The following is a 22,880-nucleotide window of genomic DNA, read 5'->3' as shown; positions in this document are numbered from 1 at the left end:
ACTAGAAACTCCACAATAGTTAGTAGTTGTTGGATGTACACCATTCTTTTATCACAGCACTGAGATTTAAGAATCATTTTAGATTATAGTTCATCTTTTGGAAAGAAGTTCTCCACAGTGAGGTTCTAAAAAGCATCTTTGCTATTTATACCAAAGGGAGCAGGTCCCCCATGACAACTAGTGATTTTTCTCAATTAATATAAACCTTTGTGGAGAGGGGTTCTGAAAGAGAGAGAAAGTAGTTTGTTAGTGGTACAGCACAATGCAGCAGAGCCTGAGATGGTGACAACAAACCTAGCTCTGGATTTAGAAATGGGATAGTCAGTAGTGAGGTCCCCAAGCTACTGATCCCTGGCAAGAAGAACATTTATAGTCCCTGGTGCAATGGGATGAGAACAGTCCTGTATGACTGCGGGGGCTGCAGTCAGTACCACAGGGCAGGACAGCCTGGCTGCATGGGAGCATATCAAAGGCTCGTGGCTGTTTGCAGCACATCTCATTGCAAGGTGCAGACATGCTCTTCATCTCAGAACAGACTACGTCCATGCTAGAGATCCTCCAGTAAAATAAAACCTATTTGTATACATGCCAAAAGCCCTCTTTTAGTGAGGTTGTGTAATCCCTTAATTGTAAACCTAATTTCAATGGGTAGCCAATATAAGCAACATAAGGCAAAAACCATTGCCAGCATGAGCTGTGTCTAGGCTGGTAGGAGCTGCCAGTACAGCTTTCCTTCGTGGCTGTGCTGCTGAATACTTCTCAGTGCAGAGCAGGTTTTAAAGATTTTCAGCCACATTCAAAGAAATACATACACTGCTTTAAACAAACAGGCAGAATTAAGATGGTAAAAATAAGTCTGTATTGTGTGTGTAGGATTTTTGGTAGGATTGTGCTGGATATTTATTGGCAGCCTCAAATTGAGGGATACTTTTTGATGTGGGGCAATAATGTGTTTTGGTAACTTCATGTTCTGCTCTTAGCTTCTCTAACCCACAGGCCATGGTGCTTTAAAATGAATCACAGTTTAAGAAGGATTAACAGCTCTTCATGAGTCCCTCTATATCTATATATAGATATATAGTTATCTTTAGTGCACGCCCTTGTGCTTTGTTTTGATACATTTTATTTCCATGCTTTTGTTTGAGAAGACATGATTGTGTTACATATAAGGGAGGTGCTTCCTAAATCTTAGTAACAGTTGAAGGGTTAAAAATCTGAGGTCCTATTAATGTAGGGAAATGCTGACACAAGTTCTTCAGTCCTTTTCCTGACAGAACACCCATCTTTAATTTGCCTGTCTCTTTACCCATATAACATTGTACATCTGTCCTTGAAAACAGCCCTTGCAGCATGAGCGTAGCCAGTGGAGTCAATTTAGCAAAGGTTGCTGTCTGTGTCCTAGCAATGCAGGCAGACAGCCTGGAGCTACGACTTATAATCAGCTAAACAGGTATATGAATAATTACTAAAGATAGAAGCCTCTGTTAATTGCTGTTTTTAATCTTGTTCTCATAAATTGTTACAGAATTATTTCCTCCAGCAGCAACATGTCAAAACGAGTATTTTTTTCTCAGATTCTAAGTAATCTAGTGGATTTAAGAACATTTTTAGTTTTAAGAAGATCCTTGCTAATATTTAAGCATATGCATACTCCCTGGGAGTATTTTAATGAATCCACTTTAAAGCTCTGTTCCACTGCCAACATGGTGGAAGGAAACATTGCTCTGAAAAACAGTGAGGCCCGAAGTATTAGGAGTTGGCTGAGACTAGAATCAGTTTCTGAAAGCAAAAACTCTATTGAGCTGTTGTTTTTCCTAAAATGATTGCTTACCAAAATGTTTCCTTGATATATTTGAGCAAAACCACTTTCTTTTCAGACCATTTCCTCTCTTCTGCAATCACTGTATATTTGATTATCAAAACAGACAAAACAATAAAGATCCCACTAGTTCTGTCTTGTTGTTTCTAATGCAGTAATCCTCCACAGTAAGTGGGAAAAATTAAGGGATGCTCTTAAGAGATTGGTTAGGGTTTAGGGGAAGAGTGACAGTGACTGCATTTGGTCTTCACCAAGAACATTTTGCCTTATTAGGCTACTTTGCAGGCTAAACAGTACTTTATCTCACAGCCCTCTAAAAATAACTCAGTATGGCTTTCTGGCAGATTGATATAAAAACTGTATGATGACGATACATGGATTTGTTTAAATACAAAGCTAGAAGCATGAGCTGGACTCCGAATGATGAATGCCTTTGTATTCCAGAGTGGAAGCTTTCCAAGACAGTGATGCAAAGCCACCAATGTGTAACTTTTCTTTTAATTTGTAACTTTGGATTTTTATCTATTTATTCATTTATATAACCTCCCATATGTTGGATATGGCACCATTGAAAAGTTACATGCACTTTTGATGGCTTTCTAGGCACCGTGATGGTTATGGAGAAAGTGACGTTCAGTGTTGGGTTTGGAGTTCTTTTGAATTACAAAAATACCCTGTGTCTCCACTTTCTCATTTGAACGCTCTCAAAGTTGCTTTGTGGCATAGAGAAAGGACCTTGCTATTAACTTTCCGATGTACAGAGTGCACGTGCTGTGGACAAGGAAAGATACCTCTTCTTTTTTATGTCCCGTTCAGGGTGTTTGTATCAAATATTCATTCTCACTACTGATACCTTCCATATTTTAGCAGGTTGTTTTTAACATGCAAAAATACAAATAAAGGTAAGGATTTTAAGCAAACGGATAAGGTTCCCTCTAAAACCCCTTTTGGATGAGGGGGACCTCAGTGAACCTGGACACCCAGGATCAGATGGAGAGGAGGATGCTGTGAATGGAGGCACTCGCCAGAAGGCCCTGGCAGCCCTGCTCACCGCATTGCCTTGAGGGTTGGCCTGGAGGAAGGAGGAAGATAAGGGCACTGCAGATAAGGGCACCTCTAACCTAGAAAGAAGAATTAAAAGAAAATAGTCCCTGAGATTGAGTATGTTTGTGGAGGGTTTATTCTTTCGACATCCTAATGAGAAATATTGATGCAATTTATGTTTATGAAAAATATTGCTAACAGCCACAATGGCACAAACTGTTTTTACAGTGCCAGGAAGAGTCCAGGACCCCTGGCAGGACTTTCACTTAGCAAGCTTCAGCTTCCTTCACTCCTCCACATCTCTTCAGCCCTCCACAGGCTCACAAGCTGCTGTTCTGATAGTTCGCTGCCTTCTCTCACTGAAACCTGATTAGCCTGCTGTCTCCAGAGCTGCCTCCTTATCCCTCTTAAACAGCTAACCAGGGAGAGAGGAGGCTTAGCTGTAATTAACTCTCAGCCTGCCAGAGGTGGGGGAGGCGTCAGCTACAAATAGCTACAAGTTCAACAAAAATAAATAGCTTGACTCCAAATACAATCTTGGGCATCTCAAAAGCAGCAGAAAAATACATTTTCATTAAAGTGCTTAGAAAAATGTTGTTAGCAAGGGAGGTAGGCTAATCCTCATTGCATTTGAAAGTCTTGCCTTATGTATAACAAAGTTTTAAATTCTTTACAGATCATATGAACCTGAAATATTAGTTTGAAATCCAAGGTATTAGTTGATAAGATATACCCCAAAGTGATAGCAGGCTAAAAAGTCTAAATTGCATGAGGAAAACTGGGCAGTTTGCAGACATTGTATAAAAATCAGTTTGATAAAAAGTTAATGAAAAATACGTAATGTTTTAGGAACTCACTTGATCATGCTGCAGCAAAACTTGATTTAGTACGGAAAGGTCTTTAACTAAACTCTATTTCTTTTTGATTTCCTAGAAGAGATGTCATGAACTCTAGCCCAAGTGCCAAAAGAGGCATTGAAAGTGAAGTTGAGCAGTGAGGGCATTTGTACTATGCTCCATGCATTTGAATGGGGCTATCTAAAAATTAAGACATCTCTGAAATTTTAGTTTCTGCATTATTTCAGATAAAACTATAAGACTCATCACAAAAAGCAGTTTTTAAAACATCTGTTAGCATTTGTAGCAAAATAGACCAACAGAAGGGAAGAATTTCGTAAGTTGGGTAATACTCGTAATACTCGTAATTCTGAGCCTCACCAGGTGGGCAGATGGGTAGGTGTGGGGGCAGTTGCAGGAGCTCTGCCGTGTTGCTGGTGACATTGTGCTGGAGACAATCTAAACTGATGTCATCCTCGTGCAGTGATTTTTTCTCTTTCTGTAAAGCATCTCTTCTGACTGTCATATTATATTACAGATGTGATTTTTTCTTTAGACTACTGTCCTTCATTCTTTATGTCTGGATGGCTTCATTACTTTTGTTTCTGTTTTCTTTAAAAGCATAACTGTGAAGAGAACCAAAGAGACAAAAATGATGAATGTGGCTTCATTCTGTAATTCTGTTCTTTTTTTTTTCCATATTTCATTGTAATTGTATAGATCTTTTTGTTTTCCCGCACATGGTAAAGGCATTTAATCAAGAAAAGGAAGGAAGGGAGGAAGGAAATAGATTAGAAAGTTGCAGCACTGCATATTATTAGATGGTTTTAAGGAATACTTCTTTTTTACAGAGATTATAGCAATTTACAAAGTTTTTTTGTTTGTTTTGTTTGGTTTTCATTGCATTGCTTACAGGTCTGTCCTGAACCACTGCTTAGGTATGAAGGAAAGGTTTTTATAAGGTGTTAAGTCACAAGGACATGAGGATTTCTTTGGTCTTGAAAGGTAAATAGGACATAAATCTCTTTCAGGAGATGTTGAGTGTTTCAGACCAAATGCAACATTCCAGCATTTTCAGGTATGTAGTCCAGATCAGAGGGTGCGTCAAAACATTTAGATAGCAAGGGAGCATGCAGACAGTGGTTATGGTCACGGAAGAGAGCAGGAGAAAAGGAAATGCTGTGTTAACAGTTTGTAACTTTTCTATCTTTTTCTTCTAAAGCTTTATGGAGCAAGTGACCAAAGGTTAAATACTCTAGTCTTAGTATGCTCTGCAATGTAGACTTAATAAGACTTTGACTTAAACAAGAAACAGGACTAAACCACATAAGAGTGTTCATTTATTTATTTATACATGCGTGCATGCATCCTGGGTTTTCCTCTCACACCTGTCTTCTGGAAGGAGTTGGTTTGATCCTGGAAAAGTGGGTTATGCATGAAAGACACCTGATGTGGAGTCTAAGGTGTTTTTTTTATTTTTTAGTTTTTAAGTACATTGTTGCCTTCTGACTGGGATGCAGCCTTGTGATTTATAACTGCTTCAACTGACTCAGCCTACTGTGAAATACTAGGAAAAATCCACAGCGTCACTGATCCATGTATTCTGTGCATTTCAGCTGTGTAATTGTAAGCCTTCTAAAGAGTTTTTTTGAATCCTTTGAATCAATAGTAAAATATATACATATCCAGGGAACTAATTCTTGGTCAAATAACCTACTCTAGATAAACATTATAAGGAACTACCCTGCTGTGTTCAGCAGTGCAGCTAAACTCTGATGAATAAAGATTGGTCCCCAAGATAAACCTTTAAATCTTTGGTCATAGAAAATTTGCATTGCTAAAGGGTTATATTATGACTCAGTTGGCAATAACTGGTATTACAGCTCCTTGAAGAGAGTTTCCTTACTCCTTATGTTTTTTTCTCTAAACAACTTTTTTAGCTCTCTCGTCTGCACATCTCTTATAATGAAATTGCAGTAGAACATGATGATGTCCCCCCTGTATTGTACAGTGGACGTGATACTGGAACATCCAAATTGGGAATTTGATCTCTGTTCCTCCGCAGCCTTTCCTCCTTTCTCTCTAGGTGATCTGTTACTTTATTACAGATGTTTTTATTTTGTTCATGTTTTACAAAAGAGGGGCAAGGAGAGAGAGAAGCATGAATTACACCCAAAAGCTATGCCACTTGACATAGGTGCAGATGAGCATTGTGCCACTTTGCTGAGCAAAGACTCCCAAACATACATGTCCATCTCTTGTTGATTATAGAAATTGGTGTTCCTTGGTGTGCGGGTCTGTTGGACTATCATAACTTCAGACTGGACGTTGGACTTTTTAAAAATAAAATTCTTGAGTGGGAAGTGTCTTGTTTTGGATAGCAGGCAAAGAGCAATACTGTGTGTATGTGGTGGTGGTGATTTGTTTCTGAGCTAAGCAGTAACTGGCAAGGTTGGGATTTGTAAGGATTCTGATCAGCAATGTGCCTAGACATTGATGACATGCATTAAACAGAAAACACTACCTCCTATTTCCAGGTAAACGGGATTCCTTTGGTAATCTTTTAGCTTCTCACCTTAATCAGCAAGGGGTGGCCCAAATGAGTGTCCTCCCTTTTGCCTCTGTAGGACCGAATGATGCCCTGACCCCCATCCTCTGGTCAGGCAGAGCATCGCGCTGGCCCTGCAGAGAACAGGCTGCCCAGGGTCTGAGGGGAGATGTGCCTGCAGGCAGCAGGGTCTGTATGGCTTCCGGAGTGGCACAAAACACGGCCAAAGAGTTTAGTCTCCCACCTTAGCATTTAAAAGGTGCTTACCCAGCATGGACCCGCTGCTCCCAGTAGTAGGTGTCTTTAGTGAATTTTCTTAATAGTTATCGCTGCCTGAGATAACCTTCCCTGTGATGTAATTTGACATACTGCTGTCATTGGGGCTTAAACATAGTAATCTTTAAAAATGATTGGGAATTTGCCCTAGAGAAAAAACTGTTATGATTAATTTCTACAAATGATAAACCACTCCTTCTTCAAAATACTGTATGCTATGAAGTGTGATTTAATCCATTTAACTACAGAGCCTGATGCTTCTGACAACTGTGACTCAAATGTCATCACAGAAAGTGATATTTCAAGTGGCAGGGTGGGATTAGAAACCTGCTGAAGATTTGTCAAAGGAGAAGTAAGTACATAATTTTTAGATAAGTGATTTGTCTACTCTAAACCACTTCCGCTGGAAAGACAGGCAGCTTAAAAGAGAAACCTAAACTGTTAGGCTAGAAAGTGCATTTAATTGCAGAGGGGGGGGGAACAATCCTTTTACTTATGATGACAGTTAGAGAGGAAAAAAATGAGAAAGAAAAAAAAAAAAAAACAGACATATAATACAATGGGGAATGTAAGTTTTCTATAGATTTTTTTTTCCCTCAGAAAATAAGATTTCACTGAGTCTTGTATGAGAAACGAGTCAGTCTTGATGTTGAGGACCTCACAGTTGCCTGTACACTGTTGTTGTTGTTGCTTTTTGTGTTTCTTGAGATATGAAATAACACCAGAACAACTGTGAGAAAATTTTGTAAATGCAGTAAAACCTGAAACAAACACAAAAATATATGCTCTGTTTATCTAGAATTTGTGCAGTTGCAGTCAATTATAAATTCCATTTGCAACCACAAAGGCTGAACTCAGTGCAGCTACCTTGCTGTAGGAAGTTTGGTCTTTCTTTGCATTACAACATATACCTCTTAATGCTTTGCCAGTCCCAAATAACGTCCTCTAAAACTCATGCTATTTATCCATTCTGCCCACCTAGCTGTGTAATTTATGTCTCCCTAAAGCATCCGTCCACTCTGAAAGGCCACAGAAACAGTTTCCTAGGGTTCTCTACTTTTCTTGTGTGACTGAGTCTCAAATTTGATGCGCTGGGATTGAGGCGCCATTCTGTTTCGGGCTTGGTTCTGCCGGGCCTGCGGGCCTGCCGTGGTCCCTGAGGATCTGGCTCAAGTCTTTGTCGTGTTGTAGGGACTATCCACCATGGATAAAGGTGCTCCGGGCCTAACGCCATGTTAGTGACACCTGTAGCGGCCATGTTGTGTCAGAACTCTTCCTTCAGCCCCACTGTGCAGCTCGGAGGTTGCAGAAATACGGCCACGAGCCTGGTTCACCGTGCTGCTCGTTGCGGTAGCCAAGGGGAGAAAGCCATAGCCCTGCTTGGCGGCCTGACCTGGAGCTGAGGCTGCAGGAGAGGAAATTGGGAGAAAAGCACACGTACCTCTTGCTTGTTTGAAGTGGATTTGCTGAAGGGAAAAAAAAAAAAACACCACACCATGAAATCTGACAATGCTCTTTTGTGGAATCACTTTTCTGAGAAGAAGTGTTCTTTGATATCTGTGATAGTTTGCTGTTCCGATCTGTCATGTTGCAGACTCTGTCAGCTAAGGTGTTTATAAAGCAGAGTTAAGTGATTGTAAACATGGCAGGGAAAGCTGAGGCCATTTCTTAGCTGGAAGGAATTTTGCTGGATTGCTGGTATTTCTATTCTTTTCCCTGTAGGCCCTCCTTTCTCGTTGCTTGGGCTGTGTTCGCTCCCTTGCTGGGCCATACGGGCCGGCCGCCCCTGAGGAGCCGAGGTCCCATGAGGAAGCGGCTCCACGCTGCAGGGGCTGGCAGGAAAAGGCTGGTTCTGGGCTGCAACTGCCCGTCCTCCTCCCAGGAGGAGACAGCTGTGTCACGTTGGCTTCCTGTTCCTTTCTGTGTTTGGTGGGGGAGGTTTTCTCTTTGGTACCGTCAAAGGCCTTGCACCAAAGGTTTTATTGAAACAGGCTACGCTGCAGCACAAGTTGAAACGTGGAACTTATTTAAAACCTGTGTGTAACCCAGGGAGGTGCATGGGAAAGGTGCTTGGTGGTGGGAGGAAGGAGCACCAGGCAGCGCTCAAGGTCTGGGCTCCAAACTTAAACAAAAACACACCAAAAAACAAAGTAACAAAGCAAACAAACCAAGGCTGTCCAGTATCCTGGTAACTCCCACCAGCAAACCACAGCTCTGTGCTGCCTGCCTCAGTTTCCCTGTCTGCAGGCGAGGGAGGACGCTTGCTGTTCTGCCAGGCAAGAGCAAGGCGGTCAGTGGCCAGCTACCACCTAGGTGGTTAGCACTGTTGCAGCCTGCAGTGCCATCAGCAATAAACACAAACCTGCTGCTTCACTAACAGGCTCAGCGTGTCCAAGTAGACCCGTGTGTGGCCAGGTACAGACAGCCCCACGTAGGTACCAGCCTGGCCCAGGTAGAGCCCCACACAGGTACAGGTCAGCCCAGGTAGAGCCCCACACAGGTACAGCCCAGCCCAGGTACAGCCCCACGCAGGTTTCCTGGCCCGAGCACAACTGTGCTGGGCGCCGCCAGCGCTGCTCCACTGCAGCAGCCGCTCTGGACGCTAATTAGCGTGCCTAGTTTGATGGATTTAGTCAACAGCATTCAGCAAACAGGGGAGGGGGGAAACAAGTGTGTAAGATTTTCCGAATCTAAAGACTTTTCAGCCTCAGTGCCCTTAATGGTTTGTTATGCGGACTTGGACAAGTGTTGCTTCCAATTAATTGATCAAGGGGATTTATTTTAGTATTTTGGCTGGGTGCCAGAGAGGGAGGCTTTGTCCTGGTGGTTTAAGCACCACCCCTCCTTGCAAGTTTGAAATGTGAGCTGCCTGCTGTTTTTTTTTTTTTTCCTCCTCTCTGTTTCTCTCTCTCTCCCTTCCTTCTGGCAAAGTGGCGGTGGCTGCGTGTGTGCGCGCGTGTGTGTGTACGCGTGTGCGTGCGTGTGTATGAGTATGAGAGGAGGAGGGAGAGGTGTAATGGGAAAGCAAGAGATGGAGCACTAGAGGCAGAAAAGAAAACCATCACTATCAGTAACATGCAGCTGAGGTGAGATTTTCTGAGTGTTTGATTTTCTTAAAACCCTTTCAGAAGATTTAAAGCAGCCTTTTTCCATGCCGTCTGCTGAAGACGTACTCCTAAGCAATGTCATATGGATGCTTACATGTATATTGCTGTTTTAGGTCTGTTCGCGTATGTGTGAAGTTTTAAAGCTTAACCTGATTCTCTTTATTGTCTCTAGAGGGTTGTAGCTTGAGCACAAATAGCCTGTTGGCAAGTACGGTATGAGCCCATTAGCAAGACTCCATCTGTGATTGGTTTTGCCTGGAAACCGGGAGACAAGCAATGAATAATTGATGTGTGTTGTGCAGTAGCTGGACAGGCAAAGAGGAGAGAGAGGGAGAAACAGAGCAGGGTGCCCTCAGAGGGGGGAGAGAGAACAAGCTTGAAAATAGCTACTGGCTGCCTTGTGCTGAGATTAAGGCAACCCCGGCTGTCTTTGTTCTGCACTAGATGGTTTCTGCCTAGAAGTGCTTTCAGACATATGTGGCCTTTTTCTGCAGCAGAAGAGAGGCAGGAAAAAACAGAGGAGGGGGAGCAAAGGAAGACTAGTTGTTTTTTTTTTTTTGAATGAAAGCTAACTTGTGGGTAAGTTGCTTTCTTCGGGGGGAGGGAGGGTGTACGTGTGTGTACGTGTGTGTGTGTGTGTGTGTGTGTGTCAGCCTGTCTGAGTGTGTGTGTGTGTGTGTGTGCGTGCGTGTGGCAGCGGGCGGGTGCATTGTGGGTAAGGCAGTGCTGCATGTTGTCAGATGGAAACAGCAGCACCAGGGGATGAAAGGCAGCTCCAGCAGGAAACTGGGACAGATTTGCATACAGTTACCGCGCGCTGTGCTTGCCCCTTGCGAGATTTTGGGATGTGAGAGGGAAATTCACGTCTGGCTCATTTAACTGCTTTATGATGTTTTTAATTTAGCGGGTGGGATGTTTATTCTTCTATTATTTTTTGCGTGAGAATCTGGTTTATTTTACCTGCAATCATAAAACCAAAATGCAGCAGCAATCATCAGTGTCATTTTCTTCAACTTTAGCCTGCCTGGCACTGTCAAAATGTGACGTGCTGTTCTGCGAGCAGCAGTGACAATCCTGCTGCCACCATTTCATTTTTGCTGTCTTTATAAAGACCATGTCATGCATAACTCACAAACAGCGTGCGTCCGTGGCAAGTGGCTTCAAAGACAATTCCCAAGAAGTGTGCGTGTCAGTGGCAGTCTCAGGTGTTTGAGATGACAAGTTTTTTGCCCCTCGTATTTACTAATAATAACTGTCTTGTTCATTGCTTTGCTAGTGTAAAAGCGAAAGAGATCATAATAATTTGCATATGATTTAAGGAGTTTTCAGAAAGTTTAAAACTGGCGATGTCAGAGTGGAATTTGAGACTCCTACATGGTGCAAGGAGTGTTTTTTTTGTTTGTTTGTTTTAGTTACTTGATTTAAAGCAAGCAATAATTTTCACCTGAATGAGATGGTGCAGATTAATGTTCAGCAAAAAATAAGCACAACAGATTTAGATAGCTTCAGTGTTTGCATCTCAGGTGTTTGAACCCAGCACATATCAACAAAGTGGTTTGTTGGGGAAAGAGACTTGTTGTTTAGATAGCAGCTCTCCCATCAGTAAAATCGCAGCACAAAGTGCAATAGGCTTTGTCTAAAACACTGTCGGTATCTGATCCTGTGTCACTGAAGTCACTGTCAAAAGCAGCGCTGACTTCACTCATGCAAACTACTTGACTCTGAGTTCAGGTGAGCCCTTGCGAAGATCTGGCTGAAAATCCTGTAGTTATCTGTGGACTTTGGATCAAATAGATGCTCCATCTAGACAGAGCTGACTGGCTGAAATGGCCAATTTGAGCCCTCATTTCAGGCAACAATTTATCTTTGCTCAGAAAACTACAGAGATTGATGTTTGTTGTGCAGATCTGTTACTGTTTAAAGTTACTGTGCAAACAGTTGCTTTTAAGAAGTGGTGTCTCAGTAAGGTTATGCTAACCAGGCAGTTGGGCTGGAATGACCTGAGAGGCACAGGTAGCATGGCCAAAACACCAACTGTAAATGGAAGTTCATAAAATCAAGACCCAATTAAAATTGCTGTAAGTAACCCATAATTTCCTTTAGTTTTTTCTTAAGTTAGAACTTCATTGCAGTTATATTGGTAAAGAAAGTAGTATCAGTGGCTAACTAAAATGCAGAAAAGTAGAAGCTCCTCTCAGATGAGCAAAAGCATGTTTCCTCTGCATGACACTGATCAGCTTAGCAGGATTTTGTTCCTCTTTTTGCTTACTACTGAAATCAAAATGGCAGTTAAACCAGAGTAGAACTTGAGAACAAAAGTTTGCTTTTATGTAAATTTACTTCAGAACAACTCAATCCGTAATGCTTTGGTTGGGTTTTAAGCCAGCAGAGGAGTGTTACCAGAGGCTCAGCTTTGAAATTTAGGATGAAAATTTTTGTTAAAAAAATAAATAAATAAAATAAATAAATTAATTAAAAACTTAACATGAAATTAATCCCACACACACACCTTGCCCCTTTCTGGAGGACCTCTCAGAAACTCTGGGGAAACATGTCTGCAGATACAGTGACTTTTCACAAGCAAGGAAGCTGCCTGAATGGGCAATGTCCAGTTTCATGGTAGCAATTGAAAACACTGATCATGAGGGAAGTTAAAAAGTTAGTCTTAAGTGTCTGACATAGTTTGCATTTGTGGTAGAATGATCAAGAATGTCAAATCTGTGCTCTTGAGATCTGATGTGTTGGTGGTTCAGACAGAAATGTTGTGTTCCTACTTCAGAGAAACACATGTGCTCGTACTTGTGCTGCTTGTGCTGCAAGCGGCATTCACTCCTGGAAGCCCGGTGCTGGCTGCTGTGTCAGCACCCAAGACAGGCAGTGCCCGTGTAACACACACACTGTTGGTTATTCACCAAAAACCGTGAGTGTTCAAACTGACAGTGAGAGAATAGTAGAGGATACTTTGGGCTCAATTAATAAGCTAATTTGCTGTAGTAACGGGTACAGTTTTAATTACGGTGAGGTAGTTCAGAGAGGAGAGTCTAACAAAACAGGCTTTCTGTTGCCATAAAGGTTAACATAACAATCAGACCAACAGCCACGGGATCCAACTCAACTTCCCCACCCCCCAAAAATCCCCAGCAATTACTAGACCTGTAGCTTGGCCAAGAGAATTGTGTTTTCCTGTGTCACAAGCCAAGCTGATGACACAGAAGTTCCCGTGCTAGCTTCAATTGTCACTGGGGCTGTGACATCTGTGACAACTGGGGCTGTGACAATGCAAGGCTGCTTGGCTGCAGGAGCCGTACATTCTTGTAATCAGGGCACCAGCAAAAGGGAGTTACTGACCAACAGCAACAAGAAGTCTTAGCAGAGTGCAACCAAGAGGAAACTGTTGCTCTATGGGATTATACAGTTGTAATGTAGCTTTTCTCTCATGGCAGAAGAAGGCAGAACATTATATTTAACACCAAAATAGTAAGAGTTAACCAGGAAAAAATAAAAAGTAAAACAAACAAAATGAAACCTTACCATGTGGAACATTGCTAAATGAAGTGATGTTCCAGAGATCTCGCTGAAGAAGCTCTCTGGTTTTGTTCCTCTCAACGTAAGAAGAGAGCCTGCCACAGGAAATAACTTCCTCAGGGCTTCTCTTGCAGAAAACTTGTTCTGTCCTTGGAGGAACAACCAGAGGAAGCTTCTGTAACAGACCCTTGTGAAAGTACCCGTGAGCAGCTGGACAGCAGGGCTTCCCCCGCGCCACTCAGCCGTCAGTGACTGCAGGGCGGCGCGGAGGCACTGGAGCTGGGGCTGAGCGGTGCGAGGTGAGCCCCCGAGGAGCCACTTGGGGACCTCACAGGGTACAGCCTGCGGTGCAGCACAGGTGTAACCTGGGGGTGTGAAAATAGTCCTGTAACAAAACGTCCCCAGAGCCAGTCCTCTGAATTCCTTGAGTTTGCTCTGGTGATTTGCCTTGTGTTGCTTTTCCAGAATAAACCAGAAAGGGCTGTGAAAAAACATGAGCCATGACGTCTGTTTTGCTGTAGTGTGGAGTTACTGATCATCAGTTTACAGTGAGAGAAGCGAGCAGATCCTTATAGAAATAGTGAAAATTTAACACATTGGAAAAAATACTTTGTATTAATAACTTTTGTTTTTTCTAACATCAGGACAGGGACAGAAATTCCACCTGGTATACCTGCTTATAAAACTCTCACGAAAGTATGTTTAGGTATGTAAAATACTAGCTCAGGAAATAACTTGCAAGTGTTATTTGCATTTACCAAAAAGCTAGGCATCCAGCCCTCCCCTCCCATGGGTCCTCCTACACCCAAAATGTGAAGAAGCACCCTTATAGAAACAGGGGTGTTCCCCAACCCAGTGTCACATGGATAAAGTTTAGGGAGGTTTAGAGTATTGCTAACTTTGATAAAGGGTGCAGGTGAAAGGAGACCAGCTCTCCCACCTGCCTGCATTGCTACCCCTCTCCAGAGGCTGGTGAGACATCAGCAGGTCAGCATCAGAGGAGTCTGGCGAAGGTGAGCCATAAGGCCTGAAAGGACAAATAAATGCCCCCAAACAGCTTCCTCAATATCAGAACAATTTGAAATGCCTGAATAAAAACTTTTAAATTGCAATGTAACGGGAGACCTAGCCTTCAAAATAAAATGTGTGTTTCAATAATTATCAGAGCTACACAAATGCAGAATAAAGCAGAGCAGTAATAGCTTTTAAGGCATGGTGAAGAGTGCATGTCCATTAATCATCAATGAGAAAGCAGCCAGCCAGTCTGGCACACACGTAGGCTCTTGCACTGAGAATTCGGTGCAGAGACGAGAGAAGCCCAGCATGAATGCAGACCAGTTTTTCCGCCCATTTTTAATTGGAAGTTTACTTCAGAATTTTCTCTGTAAGATCGAGGCAAGGTATGGTTACAGAATGGGTGACACTGGGACAGTAATTACTAAAGCAGTGTGGAAAGCTGCCGCTCAGCCTACCTGTAATAGGTGTTAAACATTTCTCCAGTTGTTGACCCTGGATCAATCTCAGATGACTTGTGTTCTCTGGAGTGTGTTACTGATCCTGGTTCTGAGCTTGCTGGGGCTCATTCTGTTGACAGTAATCCGGTCTGACCAGTGGCAGTTTGATCTATTGCAGAAAAAAAAGTTAATTTTCTTCTCAGTTGTCTTTATTAGTACCAATAAAACGTTCAGACACCCAGCTAAGCTCCTAATTCTTGTTGTTTATTGTAACTGAAGTACAGCTCTCATCAGTTTGATGAATAACCTTTTATGTTTGTATATCAACTTCTAATTCCTCTGCTTGTTAAGAGCTAACGTTTTCTGTACCTCCTGAGCACCCCTTAAATCCCTTAAATTTTAGTAGGTAGGCAAGCTGCACTCATGTCTGTGTTGAAATCCTGGAAGCAGATGAAAAACCACAATTGTTGGTAAATGCGAGCTCATTAGAATTATATTTGTTGTAATGTGCGGATGGGTTCCTTCTTTGTATGCTTGTTATTAAAACTATTTGTACTAGATTTTAAAAATAATTCTGACCTAACAGTTACAAATGAAGCTGGTCGAGGTTCAGTGGAAGCAGAAGTAGGACAGTCTGGAAGGCTTGTAAAATCACACCTTCACATACTCTTGGGTATCTTTTATTACTTGAGTCCAAAAAGGTAACCAAGACTGCTAATAGCAGATTGTGAGGTGGCTGTTTCCAGTACTCAATTAGTTCTGCTAACCAGCTTTACTGACTTCGTGTTTGCTTTAGTGGTTTAGTACGTTCAGCAGTTTATTAACAAGAAATTGCTTTATTTCTGCATTACTAAGTAGCAGGAAGATTAAAAAATTACTGTTTTGCATTGACATTTGTTTATCTGTATTCTAGTCAGACACCCCAGAAGGGTGCTAACAGTACCATTACTTTCACTCTTATGTACCGGCACCATCCAACTGTTTAAGAAAGTTGAGTTTTTCAAGCGTTGCCCTAACACCGAGGCTTTCAGAGGAGCCTGTCATGATTTACTTATTCATACAGATTGCAGTGGCTTATGTAGTCTTGATCCTGCTTGATCTGCCAGCAGTATTTGCTTCTATTGATCACAGGCTGTTATTTGACTGCCTTGAGCAGCTTGCAGGTCTCCCTGCTTCTGGTAGCGGGGTCTGCTACTGATATTTCTCAACATTCTCATTTTGTTGCTGACAATAGATTTAACTCCAGCCTTGCTGCTCGGACAGATGTGCCACAGGGTTGTGTCATACCCTTTGTGTTTTTTGGCTGAGTTTGGTGATACTTTAGTGAACTTGGGAACTGTAGCTGGGGTTCCATCCAAATTTGGCTGGTAGCTCCAAGTCGTAATGCACGTTTGGCAGTGTGCCTAGCTGTCATGTGTGGCTCTAAGTGTGTAAAAGTTCCTACCATCCTAGGTGTAATAACATGGCATATTTTTGGAACCAAGAAATGGTCACGTTCAGTCTTCCTTCATGTTCCTGCTTACCTTTTCATTCATCTGCATTCTTACTGCCTTTCCAGAAATGGGGCAAATGAGAGGTTAGTCTGGAGGAAACTTCTCAACCATGTTGTCTTCCTGAAGGTAGACAGGCATTGTGAAATTGTCCTATTGCAGTCAGCTTTCTAAGTGGCTATAAATTTTTTCTGAATATTTGTCAGGGTGGAAATACTGTAGTTTCTTAATTGGCTGATTTATCTGGAAGGTCTTTTAAGTGACTATCCAAAGTAACTTGTGTCTGTCAAGAAATACACATCATTAGAGAAGAGTTGATTTGGAATCAGGGTAAAACCAGAAACGTTCATATAAGCTTTTATATGGCCTCAGTCCATTAGATACCAGAGATCTTAATCATTTTACTAACTGACTTTATTTATGGCTCCTGTATATACCTTTAAGCTCTTTGAAAAATAGAAGTATAGATGGCCCTTGTGCATTTGTGTTCCTGGTCCTACTATGAGGGTAACCTTCCTTTGAACATGCAATTAAGCTTCTGTCTGTCATTATTTGTGGCTCCTTGTGTCATTTTCACAGAGAAAGGGCCCTGCAGATGGTGTTTGAGCAGAGAGATGAGATAGCCAGTGGGTGGCTTTCTAAAGAAATATTTGAAGAATTATGGGGACTTGTAAGGAATAAGTATAATAAACCATGTCCGACTGTTTTCACCCTTCCATATAGACACTTCTAAATTTAGCAAGACTGGAATGTTGTCCTTACAGATTGCCAGATACTCAGGAAGCTGCTGCTTTGTTTCTTCATCTGTAAAAAAATACCAGGGAGAGATCTATTCTTTCATCAAGAGAGTTTTGGACTTGGAGAGGTAGTTGATTGTTATTACATAATAACCCAAAATCTTGATTATGCGTTTTGCAGTAAGCAGAACAGAAGATGCCTTTGTAATTTTTGCTAGGAGTCGATTATAAGAAATGATGAAAAAAAATAAAAATGTGAATTTTTCAAGTCCCATCTTAACTGCTGACTTAAAATGGTTCACTTGAAGCACTCACGAATTGTGTTGCAAAGGCAGAGATGTCCTTCGTGTTAAACGACTGTAATCTAGAATGTTAGAGAGAGCTAAATGATTTATTGATGTCTTTTTCTGCGGCATTTACCTGCACCTGTAGCCAGCCCATTCCATTTATTTTGGCTCACTGACAAATTAGCAAGCTATTTGTGTGTCAGACTTGGTCAGTAGTCAGCTCCCTCCCCCCTTACATACTGAACAGCTTTTAATTTAATTGTTTGCGGTGGTGGCAGTTTATTATCCCGATAGATGTCACTCAGAGGAGATCTTTTTCATTTTGCTTCAAAAACAAACAAATAAAAATGATGATTTATGAGTGAATATCCTCATAGTGCCATATAGAAGAGAGTATGCTGAAGAGCTTCAAGCCTTTTCCATATACACAGGCAATGTCTTCCATAACAGACATCCGTGTGACACCTTCCTTTCTGTTGACCAATGTGGAATGTGAAATATTAGTTTCAGATTTTATATTTAATGGCTACAAGGTTAACTGCTGCATAAACGTGGTGCATGAATGCTCTCAGCATCGCTGAAGTGTGCACTGCCACCTGCAGCGGTTATGCAGTTACTCTTGGAAAAGTTTTGTAGGAGATTTAGGAGAAAATTACTGTCTTGCTGAATTGTCTTAACTGTTGGCTCACATTGTCATCACTGTGAGGGTCTGAGTGCTGCTTTTCCAAGTCAAAATGACATCCTGCGACACGGAGGCTGCTGCATGCCCTGCTGCTGCTGGGGTGTGCCTGGGGAGTCCCCGCCTCGTGCCTCTGTGAGGAGTTGAACCGCAGGTGTGGGGCTGCTCAGCTGAGCAGGGCTAGGACATCTCTGCAGTGGGTATCTTTTCTTAACCTGCCCATGTTAGTTAATCCAGTCTTACTCTTTAAATAAATCATGGATAACCTGACTTTGATCAAGCAGAAAGGATTTTCATGTACTATGAACGTGCCCAGCGCCAGCCACCCCGGACGCCTGGTTCTTCGAGGATCCCCCGTGAGTGCAGTTGGTGAAAGACCCAACTATTTTTTCTCCTCTCAAACAGCTCCATGTTTGCTAGTTAACACTGTTGGCACTGTACAGCTTGAAATGTTTTATGGTCTTACATCTACTTAACCTTTAATGTTCTCTGTCAACATCTATCGTGACCTGGTGGCCTATAGTTAGTAAAATGTGCCCTTGCAGGCTGCCAGATACTGTAATGGAATTAGGCCTTGAAAATTATCAGACCTGTCAAGGGGGCTTATAATCCTCTAAGAGCTTTAAGTGCTTTCTTACCTTTGCTTGAACACGCATTTGACCCGGCTGAAGTGTTTTTTCTTGCTTGTTTTGCTTTTACTTCCTAGTAGCACTTCAAAAACTGCAAAAAATAATTGGTTTCCTTGGCATAGATATGTGAGGGAAAATGTGGCGTCTCAGTTGTCTTTTTTGGCTTCTTCTTTGTCTCTTGCACCTGTAGAGCACCCGTTAAGCTGTGCAGATACTTCAGTGGGAACGTGTTCCTTTAAGTAAGCAGTCATGGCACTTCATTATGTGCATTTGTCAGTCAGCAGGCACCACGCGATGACATGAGCTAGGAGGGAATGTCAGCCCTGCTTTGCGAGGGGTTTGGAGTCAATTTAGCGCGCACAGAAGGCGCTGGGCTGACAGCCTTGCAGCCCGGTGTCGGCTGCTCGTCTGCAGAGCGAGTGCTGTGAGGATGGTAACACTGCACGGTCACCTGCATTTACTGCTCCTCTTCTTTGTCCTGGGCAGTGGGTACTACTAGAGGTGCAAGACACTTTACCTTTTGCTCATCAGCTTTTGATTGCTAAAAGTGGTCGTAGTACCTTGGTGGTCTCCCTGTGATTGTAACACCATCAGAGACTCTGTAATGTTTCCGAGCTGTCAGAATTTACATGTGTCAGAGCCAGGAGAAATGGAAACGTGCAATAGAAGGAGCAATTCAACTGACTTTGTACACAACCAGTAGCCCAGTTTGGCAGCTCACCGTATCTGAGCCTGCATCCTGAGTCCCTCTTCAGAGCAGTCTCCAGCTTTTGTGAGGTTGCGGTGTCTGAGCTATTTGCTTCAAATTATTGCAAGGTGTTAATACGACTTGATTTAGTTAAAAGTCGATTTGACTTTTGCCTCTGAAGCAGTGGCCAGTGACTCAGTTTCTTAGCACTATCAGGGTAACTTTAGGTAAGGGAAGAGAAGAAAGCTAACAAAATGTTGCTGTTTGGAAATATCTTGTTTGAGACCTTATACATACCTGATAGAGGGAAATGCAGCATTTCATATGCAAGGAAAAGACCTATTGCAGAGATTGTGCAGATAAGAGAATAATGAAGACGTAAACAATCAGGGAAGGTAAGAATGCAAAACAAGATGTGGTTTCTGATATTAAACTATGTATATAGATTAGTCTCTTTTTTAATAAATAAATTAACCTCCCCTCCTCCTAAAGAGTTTAGATTATTTGAGGTGACAGGATGGATGCTGGAACAAATTGCCTTCCATGTTCTAAGCAAGGAAAACAAATGGGGAAACAACTATCCTCCAGGAAGAGTAAACAACTATTTAATTCTTGAGAGCATCCAAGAGCAGTTACGCTCAGTATGAAATCCTGAGCTGGAATGCTCCAAAATCTTGACCCTGTAGAAGTTTTAAGTGTGCTTCCCTTTTCTTTGGCATACAAATCCCAAGAATCTCCCAGGGCCCCCGTGGCAAGAAGCACGAAGGGATAGAGATAAAAGAATGAAATCAGTCATCAGGCAACCGTGGAGATTGTCGCAAGATGGGCTGTCCCCTGTGATCCAGGAGCTTGAGTATATTTACGGGTATATTTTTACTTCATGACAGTCTAGTGAATGATCTCATCAGCTGTTGCTAGCAGATGCAAAAATGATGAGCTTGTGGTAGCAAGCCAGACATTACACTGTTTTCTGTGCTTGTCTTGGGATACGAGTGACAGACATGTCATCGACAGTTTTCTTTCTGAATAAAATTGTCCGCAGCATTTTGGAAGGGTTCAGAGTGGATCAGGATTAACTGCTTGGTTGAGAGAGAGGACTCCTCCCAAGCAGCAGCTGCCTGTTGGTGAAAATTTAAGATGCTTTTTGGCTCCTAGGAAACAGTGTTTTGAAGGCTATATAGCTGTCTTAAGAGGAAGTACCTGAACCATTGCCATTTCTGCTTTCACGGCAAAGACATGAAAACAGCTTGGAAAAACGGGGGAACAACGAATGTCTCCTTACAGTACTCACTGTTGTTTATTGAGCTGTTTCACACAGACCTCAGATATCTACTTTTAATACATTTTGATTTAACAGCAAGGAAAAAACAGTTTTTGCAGTCAGACAAGCAGCTTTCCACAGTGCCAGATTCATCAGATCTGATTCTCTGCTGAGTTCTTCTTAGTGTCAAGTCACATAAAGCTGATGCAGATCATTGGAAAAATGGGACCTCTGTCAGTGCTTAGATTATTTCATCTTCAGCGTTGATTCCTGGTTGTAATAGTTTCTGTTAGCAGTGTGTTTTACTCAGAGCTTTCTATTTCTCAATTATAAATGTCTCTCCTGTAGCTGGAGCACATATGTCCGACCCATATGAACGCTCAGACTTTGCCTGTATCATCCAAAATAATGGGAGACGGGTACTTTACTTGAAATACGCATTTGCTTTTCCAGCTATTTAATCAATTTAAGGGTGTACAAATTGAAAAAGGTGTCAGAGTGACCCAAAGCAGATTGAAATGAGAGAATTTATTTGAATGAGGCAAAGTCTGATCATAAAATAATACTGTATGTGAGTTAAAGACCCTCTGGTTTTAGTGGAGACCTAAATAGCCTAAGTATTTCCTCTGTTGCTCAATTCTCCCTACTTTCAACTCCGTTTAGCATACGATGGCACTTTTCCCTAATGTTGCCTCACTTTTTGCTTCTGTGCCTGCATTTGTGCAGTACCCTGACTGTCAAAATGCCTGTCTTACTGCAATATGAAAGTTAATGTCTTACTGTGAAAGTAATATTTATTATTCATTGTCTTTACGCTGAAATGTCTCTGTATTTGTTGATCTTCACAAAGCATGCCAAACAGTTGATAATTTTTCAAAAATCTCACTTGAAAAAGCTCTTGTTACCTTAAACCAAAGGCTAATTGTGGATCTCAGTTTTCTATCAGAGGAATCACCATAAGCCACCCTTCTAATTTATGCCATTTCAAGCTGTTGTGCAGTTTCACTCATAGTATTTGGCAAAATTTTCAAAGCCGTCTTCAGAGGACTTTAGATTGTTAACAGACCAAGGCATTTCTGAAAATTTTTACCAGTTGTCACCATCTAAAACTAGAGTCTACAGTTGAGTTTTCCCATATGTATTTTCATTGTTTGCCTAATCTGTTTTGAGATCAGTTTTGCATGAATCAAGTACCCTAGGGGGAAGAATCTAAGTGCTTCTCTCCAGAAGCTTCTGCTGCAGACTTCATTGATGATTAAGATATTTCTGGCCTGTCCTTAACTCCCCTTCTTCTTCCTAATTACACTAGAGATTGAAGATTGTGTTACATACTGTATGAGTAGTTACATCTAGATATACCAGCATTGACTCAAACAGCAAAATAATCTATAATCAGATTTCCTCCAGTGATGGCAATTTCTCCCTTAAAGGCTGTAAGGTAGAGCTACCTATCTGAGAGAGAAACAACACCTGAGCTGCGGCTTCAAAGTGCTGTTCAGTAAGACAGGACAAGAGAAAAAAGAGAGAAGGGAAGGAAAGATTACAAGACCAATCATTCTGTGGTAATTACGGATTTTCTAGTTTTTTAAATTGAAGTTAAACCATGGCTGCTATAAACTAGCAGTCAGACTGGTAACTTACGCTCCCCTCACACAGCCCGTTAACATCTCCCTGCAGAGCTGTGTATCCTTCCCTTTTCATAACGTGAGCTCTGAGACTTTACCTGCTCTCCACTGAACTGGAGTGTTACACAGCGTGAAAGGCAGGCGCCTTCTGGAAGACAGTTTGTTACTTGCTTTCAGTGATCCCTCTAAAACCTGGAAGAAAGGCATTAAGCTACAAGGACAAGGAATTTTGCGCAGTGCGAACGAGATCACCTGAAGTGAGATACACACATAAAACTTGGGTGAGCATGGAAATGTTAAGGACTGTGATTATTTACAACTCTAAGTACAGGCAAAAGTGCTAGGGTAGGTATAGTTCTACAACAAAAATGTCCTTTTGCTGATACAGCTTGTTTCACTTGAGGAATTAGTATAAGCCATAAACTAGCAAAATCACTTTTCTTTGCTGATACAAACTATATTTGCAATAGGCACATACATCAAACTTTTTGAGGGTGATTGTTCTGGCAGAATATCTATTGAAATGATCACAAGGTATAGAAAAGGTAAGAAACACCTTTTACTGCTTATATGAACTTCCCAGCCTGTTCACTGTTTTCTGGGTTAGCGCTCTGTTGCTATCTCATACTGTGTGTTCAAACACAGACTGTTCCTTTAGTCAGTGCAGGGAGTTTGAAAACGTACTGAGAGTTCAAGGTTAGCCGAGGTGTGTGTTCTAGCAAATTTGTTTCCAAAGACACTCTCGTGGGTATTTCTCAGCCTCTCTCTGGAAACTGCCCTGTTCCCCAAAGCATCATTTCTCCTTTTGTTATAGCATCCATGAATGCCAGTAAACAAACAGTCTACAAATTCTGCAGGGAGAAAAGGCTGGCAGT

At 41.9% G+C, this 22,880-nt stretch overlaps 1 protein-coding gene across 21 annotated transcripts in view; it reads left to right on the top strand.

Moving 5' to 3' along the window:
• Positions 1-22,880, top strand: part of ZMIZ1 (zinc finger MIZ-type containing 1) — a 345,842-nt gene that overhangs the window by 243,490 nt on the left and 79,472 nt on the right. The window contains exon 1 of one of the 21 annotated variants that reach the window (XM_072039499.1): positions 9,428-9,609. The exons of 16 other annotated variants lie outside the window; for them this stretch is intronic. Coding sequence is in view for 1 of the 5 variants with exons in the window: in XM_038181593.2 (XP_038037521.1) it covers positions 18,098-18,158 (61 nt within the window). In the remaining 4 variants the exon portion in view is untranslated. Of the gene's footprint in view, positions 1-9,427; positions 9,610-9,935; positions 10,210-18,086; positions 18,159-22,880 lie in introns of those variants that run through there. 4 more of the 21 variants (XM_038181595.2, XM_072039501.1, XM_072039498.1 and 1 more) reach the window with 4 other exon arrangements.

Source organism: Anas platyrhynchos, chromosome 6, assembly GCF_047663525.1.
Source record: "Anas platyrhynchos isolate ZD024472 breed Pekin duck chromosome 6, IASCAAS_PekinDuck_T2T, whole genome shotgun sequence".
Lineage (NCBI taxonomy): Eukaryota > Metazoa > Chordata > Aves > Anseriformes > Anatidae > Anas > Anas platyrhynchos.
Note: the sequence above shows the minus strand (reverse complement) of the source record. Positions and strands in the feature narration are given on the sequence as shown.